General features: G+C 45.0%; 1 protein-coding gene across 2 annotated transcripts in view; it reads left to right on the top strand.

The window, feature by feature from the left end:
* LOC139300440 (dynein axonemal assembly factor 5-like) overlaps positions 1-12,117 on the top strand; it is a 25,536-nt gene continuing 13,419 nt past the window's right edge. Inside the window, exons 1-8 of one of the 2 annotated variants that reach the window (XM_070923547.1) lie at positions 1-538; positions 1,077-1,261; positions 1,386-1,510; positions 1,763-1,881; positions 4,464-4,696; positions 5,039-5,263; positions 9,684-9,827; positions 11,290-11,458. In XM_070923547.1, coding sequence (XP_070779648.1) covers positions 1-538; positions 1,077-1,261; positions 1,386-1,510; positions 1,763-1,881; positions 4,464-4,696; positions 5,039-5,263; positions 9,684-9,827; positions 11,290-11,458 — 1,738 coding nt within the window. Of the gene's footprint in view, positions 539-1,076; positions 1,262-1,385; positions 1,511-1,762; positions 1,882-4,463; positions 4,697-5,038; positions 5,264-9,683; positions 9,839-11,289; positions 11,459-12,117 lie in introns of both variants that reach the window. The other variant, XM_070923548.1, reaches the window with a different exon arrangement.

A 12,117-nucleotide genomic window follows, 5' to 3' on the forward strand; every position in this document is an offset into this window, starting at 1 on the left:
ATGGCAGCGATGGCGACTGGTGATGAGCATGCTGCCTCTGAAGTTTTGAGAGGACTCGCCCGACATTTAAACTGTCTAAACGAAGACAACAAGGCAACAAGAAAGAGGGCTCTTGAGCTCATCAAGAGGGAGACTGTAGATAGAGGACTTTCCAGCAGCGTCTTACAGGAGGTTTTCTCTGCCCTCCTCAAGCCTCTCCTCAAATGTCTGTCAGACCCGATGGAAAGATGCAGAGAAACCGCGATAATGATGATAACGGAGTTTATCCGTTGTGTCCCCAAACCGGAGGAGTCGCTGCCTTATCTCATGCCCTGTCTGGCTCAGAGGCTCGGGGAGAAAGAGATCCAGGAGCCGGCGGAGGAGCTTCGGCTGTCGGCCGTGGAGATGTTGACTCTGACGTTGGAGGTGTGCGGGAAGCATTTAGCGCCGTATCTGAACGAAATGATCAACATATTGCAAAGAACCATCGTCGATCATTTCCCAGATGTCAAAAGAGAAAGCTGCAAATGCACCGTAAACTTGGCTAAGTGTCTGCCAGGTTTGTGAAAAGTTTTGTGTTGTGGATAAAGTCTGTTGCCATGGTTTCAAGGCACGCAGACGTGCGATAGAAAAGCTCGCTTTCCTGTACTGCGCAGCTGCCTGGCCCACCTCTACAGTTACATTAAGTGGCCAAAAGAATTCATGAGGTTGTGTGGGGAAACAGGGAAACATTAAGGTATTGTTTTTGTGCTGAAACACCGGAATTGCTTCTCATCAATCATTCATTTTCAAAAAGTTGCAATGTTTCCAATTCCAGTTGCCTTCCATCACTTGTCTCAATAAGGGCTACAATTAACAATCATAGCCTATTATCAATTAATCTGTTTATTATTTTCCCAACCTTTGCAAACAATCAACTTTTGACCCACTGTCACCATTTACAAGTGTCTATGATTTATGACCAGTCAAACAAACGTGTTTCCTTGTCTTATCTGAGTAATTTTTAGATGCCAGATGTAACAAAAGAGGAATGTCTTGCAACCCTTTCAGTAACTGAACTGAATGGACTGAAGTGCATTTCACCTCTTTCTCCTCAGAGCACTTTCACATGCAGGCTGAGAGTCTGGTCCTGCCTCTCATGCAAACGATTTCTCATCAGCACTCCCGGGTACGAGTGTCTGTCATCGAAGCCACCGGCGCTGTCATTCAGCATGGCACTGGGAAAAACGTGGATGACGTGCTCTCTCACCTGGCACAGAGGCTGTTTGACGACTCACCACAGGTTCAATTTAAAACAATCTGCTGTCGTGTCCTGTACTTCATATTAAATAATTGGCCTCCAATTTACATCTTGAATGAAACATACTCAGTTCTGTTTACTCTATCTTGCCCTCTTTTGTTTTAAGGTGAGAAAAGCTGTGACTGCAGTTGTTGGTGATTGGCTGCTTCACATGAGAGACAGATACTCTTATTTCCACAAACTCATCCCTCTCCTGCTCAGCAGCGTCAGTGATGAGATCCCAGAAATAAGGTAAAAGTGGACATTGCCATACTTCACTTGTTGCGTCGTAATACAGTGTAACACTATCATATGTCATATACTATATATTCTTCACATGCATATGATAATATTTTACAAATATCTCACAGGGGAGTTTAATGTTAAAAGGAAACATCACCTTAATATCTACAACACATTTGTGAAATACAGTCCATGCTCTTGATGGCAGTGACAATGTTGATGATTGGGAAAATGATCTGTGTTTCCTCTCCCCACCTGCAGACTTCTAGCAGCTGATTTATGGAAGCAGGTAGGCGCCCAGTGGGAGAAGGAGAATGAGGAAGACATCAAGGACAAGATGGACTTTCTCCTCACCCCACCTCCCATCTACCCACCAGGAGGTCAGTCACAGTTGACTTGGTTTATTCTCTATCACATTATCAAGTGGGTCAGTTGCAAAGAGAAGTCTTATTAATATGCTGTGTGAGTTGCTGGCGTAAGTGCTATCAAACTCTACTCCATGTGGGTGGAGAGGCAGGGGATCAGACAGCTGCGCCATTCAATGTTACCTCCTTATCTAAACTCAAGGCTCTAAAAGTTGTCTTCATGTTTTCTTATTTTATATCGGTCTTAAAAGCAGCATGCTTAAATTAAAAAAATGTGATTTGCAGCAAAGTTAGTTGTTGTTTTGTTTTTCTTTTGGGATAAAAGGGAAGAAATCTAAGTATCCTAAGTGGCCTAAAGGGAAGTCAACCAGTATTGTAGAGTAATATACAGTATGCTTATCTGAACTTACTACTCTCCCAAAGAAATGTGTTGTCTTCCATTTAATTCGTGTCATATGTATAATGCATTTTTATAGTGCTTTTATGCAAGGTGCTTTGAAAGATGCCTCTCCTTCACCCATTCACACACCAGTGGCAGCAAGCTACCATGCAAGGCACTGGCCCAACCATCAGGAGCCACCTGCTTACCCACAGCTGCCATAATATTTACATATTATTCCACATGCGTCCCATTAAATTAGCGAATTACAAGCCAACTGTAAGATGCATCAGTTTAAAGAGAAGAGCTTGTTTGGTCATTGTTTGGTTTTATAAAGTTTTAAGTTTGAAGCAGAGTGGCTTTACAATGTGATCCTCCAACCTGAGCAACATACACAAATCCTACAAAAGTCAGGGCTGTTTCTGGCTGTTGAAGAACAACATCTGCAGCTGCAAAACACACACACACACACACACACACACACACACACACACACACACACGTACATACAGCTCTGTAGGAGAGCTTAGAGAGTGCAGGATGGGGTGTTAGCATTAAGATATACTATTACTACTGTCACCCAAAGCTCTTATTAGCGTCCATTGTTGCTATTTTTTAACAAAGCAGCAAGGAAGAAACTGTATGTTGGGTGGTGGAAGGACTAAACTGTCTAGACAGACCTGATGTTTTCCTGGTGAAATAAACTTGGCAGGAAAATCCTAGGGATCCAGCTTAAGCTATCAGCTCAGACTTCTGTGCATCCTGTAAGATTGTTTTATTGGCTAATCTCGAAGGATTCATTTACGTGAAATTCCAGTGTTACAATAGAGCAACGTTTCCAGGTGCATTGACCTCACTGGTCTCTCCCCATGCCTAATAAAATCCCTGCCACACCAGTTAAATGCAAATTACAATTTTGAATGTGAATGTAATCATTACATCTTGCTGCATTAAATCTCCTCTCTTTATTACAGCTGTCCAAGGTTATAACATACAGTAAAAATGATGTTGTGTATGACAGCTTAGTTTTCGGGGCAGGCACTGGCTTGGAAAGATAAGTGTCTGCCTCAGGGAATGAGTGTGAACCTGAACATGGTCACTGTGGCTTGTCTATAGGGCCAGGCTAAGTGTGTGTGTGTGTCAGGGGTAAAGTTCCTAGGCTTTGCATCTTGGTTAAAGCTCCTATACATGTCCTACAGCTATACGTGTGGCAATGTGGATGAACTCTGGCTCTGCCTCAGGAAAGGAAAGGAAAGGAAAGGAAAGGAAAGGAAAGGAAAGGATGAGGCTCTCTCTCCCTCTTTGTCTTTCCCTTTCTTGCCATCATAAATCTGCCGGGCCTCCCAGTGTGAAGAGGTCACTGTCAGACAGTGAGAGACAACCAGAAAGGGGCTTGTTTTGTCTTGTCCTGGTGTGTTTCTCTGATTTATCTCTGTATTCCTTTAGTCCTCTCTTCCTCTCTCATTAGTGTGCCTATAGGAGAAGGAGAATAAGGAGGGGCAGAGGAGGGGGGAGAGAGGGATGCTGGATTTGAAATGTGGAGGGCTATTTGAGAATGTGTTTCACTTGCTCTGACAAGTCCCTTGTGGGGAAATCTTAATCGTAAAAAATGTGATGAGTTGCAGCCCAGTTAGCAGACATTTGAAAACTTGTAAATCAGTGATGTGTATTGTTCCATACATGCTGTTTCTTAGTGTTCAGATAGTTTATTACAATATAGATTACACAAGTTATCATAAAAGACAGATAAATAGATCACACATAGACGATGTGTGTGTGAATGGGTGAAGGAGAGGCATCTTTCAAAGAACCTTGCCTAAAAGCACTATAAAAATGCATTGTACATATGACACAAATTAAATAGAGGACAACACATTTCTTTGGGAAAGTAGTAAGTTCAGATAAGCATACTGTATATTACTCTACAATACTCTACAATTACTCTACAATACTGGTTGATTTCCCTTTAGGCCAGTATGCTTACCAAAGTAAAACTAACTGGATACTTAGGTTCCTTTCACAAACTAGGTGCTTGCTAGCTCTATCTATATGTCCTTCAGATACCCATTCTGGAAAACAAAGTAATTCATTAAGTGAAGGAGATGTAGGCAGGCCGAGAGAAAAGGACTTCTTAAAAAAACAAAAAATGGGCATCACAAACTGATATCTGACAGTAGAAGAGTATGCAAAAGCCAATGTTCTTTATTTTCTCCTCCAGTGGAGCGTCCAGGGTTGGGCTGCAGGGAGCTTGTGGTGAGAAACCTGGGCAGGCTGGTGCCGGCCATTAACCACGACGTGACCGACTGGCTGGTGCCCACACGGGTCAGGACCTCGCAGCTGCTCTCTGTGCTGCTGCTCCACGCTGAGGACCACAGCACCCAGCATCTGCAGCCTCTCCTGGCCACCCTCTACCGGGCCTGCACCGACACAGAGAGGGACGTGGTCAGCAATGTGAGTCCCCAGAGCTAGTCATCAGATTAGCAGAATGTTATACCTATTTCCTTTCTTTGAATCAGGTGTGACATTTAGTAGCGTTTGACCTGTGCACAGAGAATTGGACACATCTGTTGAGCTTTCAGTCAGTATTTTTAGTGACTGTCCTCAATGTGGACTGGGCTGAGCAGGGCTCAAGGACTTGGGATGCACCTGTTTACATAGGAGGATTCTGTAGATCTTTGATGTGTAACAGATTAAAAAAGGACTTCCTGTTGTTCTCTTCCTCCCTTTACACTCACACGTCATGTGTCCGTGTCTCTTCCCTCTCTTCCTCTCTCTCTCTGTACCCACATCCAGTGCTTGGCAGCTGCTAAACTGTTGGGGACCTTTGTCCCTCCTGTCGTCTTCCTCAAGCTGCTGCTGGATCATGTGACAACACCCTCCTCTTCTTCTCACCCCTGGGCCCCTCTCATGGTGTTGGCTGCGGTGCTGGGAGGCTGCTCCAAGCCCCTCCTTAAACCACATCTCGAACAGATCGCAAACACACTGGCCCAGCCCGACGTTTGCCAGGAATATCAACAGGTCAGCAGAGAGAAGGTTTGGTTGTGGTTGACCTGTTTTTAACTTATTTACCTGAGATGACTGATCTTTGCCAGTAAAGCCATCTACCCCATTCACACCCAGTATAACAACATCCTTCTGCTGTTGTTAACTGAGTAGCTTCAGTAAAGTAGCAGCACCTCTGAAGTTTACTGTGGAAGGGGAAAGAGTTGCTGTTTAAAATATTAAATGTCAGACTTGTTTTGATGACAGGTTTGCCAGGTTTTTTCTGCCCTCATAGGTTGCCATGTATTGATTTCCCCCCCTGATCTGTGTGCACCAGCTGTTTTTCTTTTCCAGTCTCGTTAGGTGATCTTGGCTGTGTCATAGAAGGTCATTTTAGTCTCTTATTTTTGGCAGAGACAGTGCTGCAGACATACTGTATATTGCTTGCCTAATTTGTCCCTTATGGAAATAGGTTTTCGTGATAAGATGCCACATCTCTTAAAAGGGCTTTAGTTGAAGAGTCCTCAAGAGTTTTCAATAGCACTACTGTACACCGTGAGTTCAGTGGGTTTGCTGTTGAGTAATTCTCTAAAATGCTGACCCTGCTGAAGTGACAGTCTGGCCACATGGTGTTTTTCAAATCTAACATTTCAAGTCTATGATCAAGACGAGTCCGCTCACACACAACTGTGAATGTGCTCCCACAACGTTGCACGTATCTTCTTTTTTTTTTTTTTTTTTACATAGCAGATATGATAAAAAGTGCCGTTTGACTTTCTCAGCAAATAACAGCATTCAGCAAATGGAAAAATCCCATCAAGTCCGGAGCAGACTCTTCTCCGCTTCCTTTCCTCTTGCACCAAATATGTTTCCCTTTCAGAATCAAAACAGTTGTCTGGCAGAGAGCTATTTTCTGATCCTGCCGCACTACTGACTCACCTATACCCATGACCCCACCCCCTCCCAGTGAGGCCTGCAAGAATTTCCTCCCTGGGATAATAATAACAAAAATCCACTAATTTCACGTGACCCCTGCATGGCTGCTCTGACCCCTCTGAGCAGACAAGGCAGCGCATAGCCTTTGTTTTTTTTATAGCCATGTGTAAGGTCTCTGCACCGGACTGTGGTTCAGCCACGCCATTAAAAGAATCCCTGAAATTTCAAAGCCTGCCTGGTCAAGGCCGGTGATAAATGGGGAGGGAAGCTGACCCCCCTCTGTCCTCCCTCGTCGCTATCCGGCAGGGTCACCCAGAGAGAACTAACAGGACGGGACGGTCACACGTTGTCGCACAGATGGACACAGACCTCTGCTTCCTCTCTGTCTGTTTCTCCATCCATCTCCCTCTGTCATTCTCTGTGTCTCTGTTTCTGAGGGCAAAGCACAGAGTGTTGTGATTCAAGAGCACACCCAGACAAAGCACCTGCAACATTCTTCGACAACAGGCTGGGGTTCATAGCAGGGAGCAGGGCCAGATCACTGTGTGGCTGTAAATAACACCACTGGAGACATGAGCACCTGCATCCCTCTTTCTCTCTGTGCTGAAATGCTGACCCAGAATATTGTGCACTCAATTTACCGCACAGTTGCTCAATCCGAAGTGTTGGTTAGACCTCAGATCCTTCATATGGGACTGATTTACTTGTATTTGATAATGGTTTAATTACCTGCAGACACACAAACAATGAAGACCTGGAAAAAGCAGAATCAGTACCCTTGTTTTATTTTGTTTTACTTTTTAAAAATACGGCATCTTAAGAACTTTAAAGATATGTGTGTTTGGACCCATCGTGAGAGAGTTATGTGCCACTTGAACCAAAGGCAGAGAGAGAGAGAAAACATGAAGTTTGACTTGGACAAAATGAAGCCTGTTAAGAAATGAAATATAAATAATCTTCAAAGTGAACAGAGGCAGGGGGAACTGCAGGGCTCCTAGGGGAATTTGGGGAACATACTGAAGATTTAGGAACTGATATATGATACATCTGCACGACTTAACCTCGCCGACTCTTTCAAGTCCCTGTTTTCTTTTCTTTATTTCAGTAGGGGGAAAAGACAGCTTACAAAAATAAATGACAGATGCTCAGCGAAAAATAAAAATATTGGTCATAAACTGATGATGTCAAGGGTTTGAGGGAAAATGAAAGGCAAGCCGGTGGTTAGAGAAGCCACCGTGTGCTGAGGTACCCTGTGTACTTTATATGGGGTGTTTGCTTATGAATCACATACGGGTTTATTTTCAAAGGGGTATTCCACAGGGGATTAACAAATCCCCACCATCACACACACACACACACACACGCACACACGCACACACGCACACACACACACACACACACCTTACACAGCTGAGTGTCGCTGTGTTGTGGTTTGCCATGGTGACGGGGCTGTCACAATATCTGCAGGGCTGGAGTAAATTGGTAAAGAATAGTACCAAGAGGGAGGAAGAAACACATAAAGAGGGGGCCTGACAGTGCATAGCATAGTAGCAGGCATATTTACAACCAGGCTTGTTAACAGTAAATATGCTGTCTTGGTTGAAACCCAGAGATACTGATCAGCAGGAGAGCGGGGAGAAAAGAAGCCTCCGTGTCTTTTCATCTTGTCTGTGCATGAAGACACTTGTGTCACAACGGCCAGTATTCTGCTGGTATACACAAACATACTGCCATACATTGGCGTGTCTCGTGCATGCCTGCCCTTGGTCATGAATGACTGCTGCATACTGCTCACTGCTCCACTGAACGACAGATGAAGAGAGTAGAAGAAAGCCAGGATAGCAAACTTTACCTGGCTGCAAAGGGCCGGCACCCCATGCACCGCCAGTGTTTGTTTTCCTGTTGCCGTAGCAACATCAGTAGCTGTTGGGGGTGGGCTCCCCACTGGATAGGAATCCATCGCCTGGTATGGCTCCTTAAAGTGGAGTCCTGTGTGTGTGTGTGTGTGTGAGTGTGTGAGTGAGTGTGTGTGTGTGTGTGTGTGTGTGTGTGTGTAATTGATGTATCCTGCGGTGGACAGATTCGCACAAACTGTGTAACGAGGCCCCTGGAGCGTGCCCAGGCCAATGAAACCAGGTGTATCTTGCCTGGATCCAGGTGTCCACCCAGTCATTACACCGCACCACTTTTTCCGCTCTCCCTCTTTCTGTCTCTCGGCCAGCCCGAATGGTTGTTTCCTGTGCATGTATAATATGCGTGTCCGCGTATGTGTACACTAATGTGTGTGTCTGCCACTGTTTGTCACATTATTTCCACTACTGCCTCCCCGGAGCTCCTGCTGTGTTTAGGTGTCAGTGAATGGCTTGGTCACAGGCAGGGATTTCCTCGATCAATGACTGTGTGAACACATTCAAACAAGAGAGCACAGTGCAGTGGGTAAGCAGTCTAGTCGGCTGAAGAAATGAGGGCAATTCTTGGTTGTTTAGGGCAGCATGGACGTTTAGTTTAGCCTCAGACTGCCTCCGGAAAAAGTGTTTACACACCTAACTAACACCCTGTACTCAAGATGCGTATAACAAGCTTTTTTCCAGTGTGTGCCCAATACTCTATTGCAAAATGTAAACATTTGCTCATGTGTCTCGCAGACGGGAAGTCCCTTAGCTCTCCTTCCTCCTCACAAGCCCTGGCTTTTTTAACGCTCTGATCATCTTTACTTGGCTTAACACTTGTTTTCTTTTCAGACTGATGCCAAGCTGTGCTGTACAATAGCTACTCAAGTTTGTGAAAAGAGAGTGCGCCCCCTAGTGATCTAGCTCTGATATTGGTCAGTCAAGCTCAGTGAGTCGGTGTATGTTTTGCGTGAGAGAGCATGTGAGAAGGTTGCATTGAGTATTTTCTTGCTCACACACACTTGAGTCCCCCTCACCACCCAACTCCTCATCACCAGACCAAAGCAAACAACTGGAGGGCACTTTATGCGCTCACAACCCTCCACATGCAAAAACACACACACTCTCTCTCACACTCACACACACTTGCACCAGCCCTAATGACAGGCTGCGAGGAAACAGGAAAAGAGGCCATGATCCCAGTGATGGCATAGAAATTAGCCAGAGCAGCAGGTCTTTGTCTAAACATGAGCTCACCACAACACTGGCTGACAAGTGACAGCCATCTCATGGAAAGCAATGGAAAGTTCTCACTCTGAGTTATTGTATCTTGTCAATCACTTATTTTTTTGTGTAAAATAAGAGACATGGGGCCTGTGTGATTACTTGTGATGAGGAGGCAGTTATTTGGTTAAAAAGAGTAATTACCACTTGAGTTAATTAAGATGAAGGGGACTGTGTGCTGTGGAAGAGAACGTGGAGAGGGACTGGAAAGGGAGATTGTGAGGACTGAAGTGTAATTGGGTTCATCGGAAGACAGAGCGAACATTCAAGGCGAATCCCTCTCTCAGAACTCACATCTGCTATAAACCAGACAAGATGATCTTACAATACTTCTCCCTTTTTCCCAGGTTATGTACTTGGAGCAGTTGTTGGCCTGTGTGGATGTGCTGCTGCGTCAGTGTGAGTCAGACTGTGGCTCAGTCAGCCTGCAGCTGCTGCAGGTGCTGGTCACCATCCAGAGCCTCTCCACCGAGCCACATCTCAGCGAAAAGGTGAGAAAACAGTACAAAGATGCAATACGTCCATCACTCTGCCATCACTTTGTTCCACTTGGGCAAACCAGCATATCACCCCCCCCCCCCCCCCCCCAATTTTAGGTTTTCCATTTTTTTTTATTAGAAAGGTAAGCAGGTTTTATGAAGCAAGAGAGCTATCTGAGGAATGCAAGCATTTGTACTAGTTCAAAGTGGGCATGGCCAACAGTATAATTACCCACTTAGCCAGAGGAGCTGAAATTGCACCTTTGGAGTGGAACTTTAAATCCAGTCCTGGGTGAAAGGAGGCGGGTGAAAGGTGGAGAAAAAGAGAGACAGACAGGAATAGAGGGAAAAAAATAGATAGGGAGAGATAAGTTGTGTTTCTTAGCAGGTGTGTGTCATCGGCCAGGCCCCATTTGTGGCTCCATAACACCTCCTCCTCAGGTCACAACAGCCAAAGATATGCAAGTAACAAGCTTCCATGTTGTGGTCAGCCTCCAAATGAAAAAGGGCCAAACAGTATCTGAGGCCAGCGTGTCGCCTAACTGCTCGTCGCCGTAGGAGGCTAATGACAGGGAAAGGAGCGGGAAGGGATTGGCACCGATGCTTACCAGACACCACATGGGCCAACAGTGTGTGTGTTTACGTCTGTCTGCATTGGTATATGTCCAGACAGGGAGCAGTGTTAGAGAAGAGATGAGAAGGAATGGATTAAGAAAGAGAAAGGGAGGGTGAGAATGGCCTTGGGCATTCCCGGACCCAGAGGAAAAGCATTACTTGTTTTTCCCAGAAAGGGGGCACGTCTTTCCCATCAGTGGACAGCTCAGGCTTGTCTAGCTCTCTTCTAAAGGGGCCGATCTGTGACTCAGACATTGTCTCTGTCCCTGTCCATCCCTGAGGGACTATGAAGGGAACTATGAAGTGCCCTTAAGGTCAGTTCCCCTGCCCTAAAGAGTCAGCTAATTATTTACTCTCCTATCTCTCATTCCTGCCCTTTCCTCCCAGCTCAGCTTTATTAGTGTGTGTGTGTGTGTGTGTGTGTGTGTGTGTGTGTGTGTGTGTGTGTGTGTGTGTGTGTGTGTGTGTGTGTGTGTGTGTGTGTGTGGGTTCCTTTGCCTTTGTGACATCCTGTGTATCTGTCGGGTTTTTGTTTCTAAGTGGTTTTATGTGTAAGACCTTGTCATGTCTGCAGTGTTGTTCTTCCCATGGCTTCACATGATGGTTTTGTGCCTCCCATGTGAGCGTGACCTGAAGAATTCCTGAAATTACAAGAAAACAGTAATTGTTGAACTTGAACACAATATCCGCTGCTCCATTATCACTTTTCTCACCAACTCACCAACACCCTTTCTTCCGCCCAAACATCTTTTTTCGTCTTTTTTTTTGGGGGGACTAAATTATGTATGATTTTATGATAAAATTGCAAGCTTAAAGTATGTTGACATCATTTTGTTCCACCTATCCCTTTCTCCCTCAGGCCTTGGAGAGTGTACAGTTCTTGTGTAAGGTGCAGGGCCTGGACTCAGCGATGGAGCTCTATAGACAACATATGGGCCAGCTGCTGGACTGGCTGTCTGCCTCTGTCAACACCTGGTCCAGTTACTCCCCGCAGAGACTCCAACTGCATATCATAGTCATACAATCAGGTGAGAAGTGAAGCCTGAATGTGCACAAGACATTGCCAAGTTATACAGCAGGTGCTGAAGTTTGCACGTATAGACACACAATAATGGTCAAAGAAATACAGTAAGGTTTTTGAGAAATTGGGCTGTTAATGATGAGAAAATCACTACATCAGTCATCAGTCTGAACATGCTCTCTGGGTCCATTTCACCCCAGCAAGTCAGTGAGACCGTATAATCATATCATGTTTTATTAAACATTACTTCATGGTGTGGTTTCTGAAGCCATTCTTTCCTCAACTTGTTCAGACACATGTTACATCATATTTTAAGCATCAAGCTATTTGTCCTGTTCACACATGATCTGTCATTGAGGCAGCGCATCATAACCAGCAGCTGTCAAAGCAGCAGCACAGATCCTCTCTTGTACAAAGGATCCAAATAGTTTATTGAAATTGTTTGTAATCAGCCATTTTCTAGTACCTGCACTCGTAACAGGAACCAAACGCATCCTAGTCAAACACTGCTCCTGAGAGCTACGTAGGCATCAAAAGTTGGACATGTATGCGTCAATAGGTGGAGCAATTGTCAGCACCACTTGATGGATACGAGGGCTGTCAAATGACGCAATGTTTAAGGTTAAAATCTATATGATTTATTGCTTGACGCTCCAATAGATGCGT

Source organism: Enoplosus armatus, chromosome 17 (assembly GCF_043641665.1).
Source record: "Enoplosus armatus isolate fEnoArm2 chromosome 17, fEnoArm2.hap1, whole genome shotgun sequence".
NCBI lineage: Eukaryota > Metazoa > Chordata > Actinopteri > Centrarchiformes > Enoplosidae > Enoplosus > Enoplosus armatus.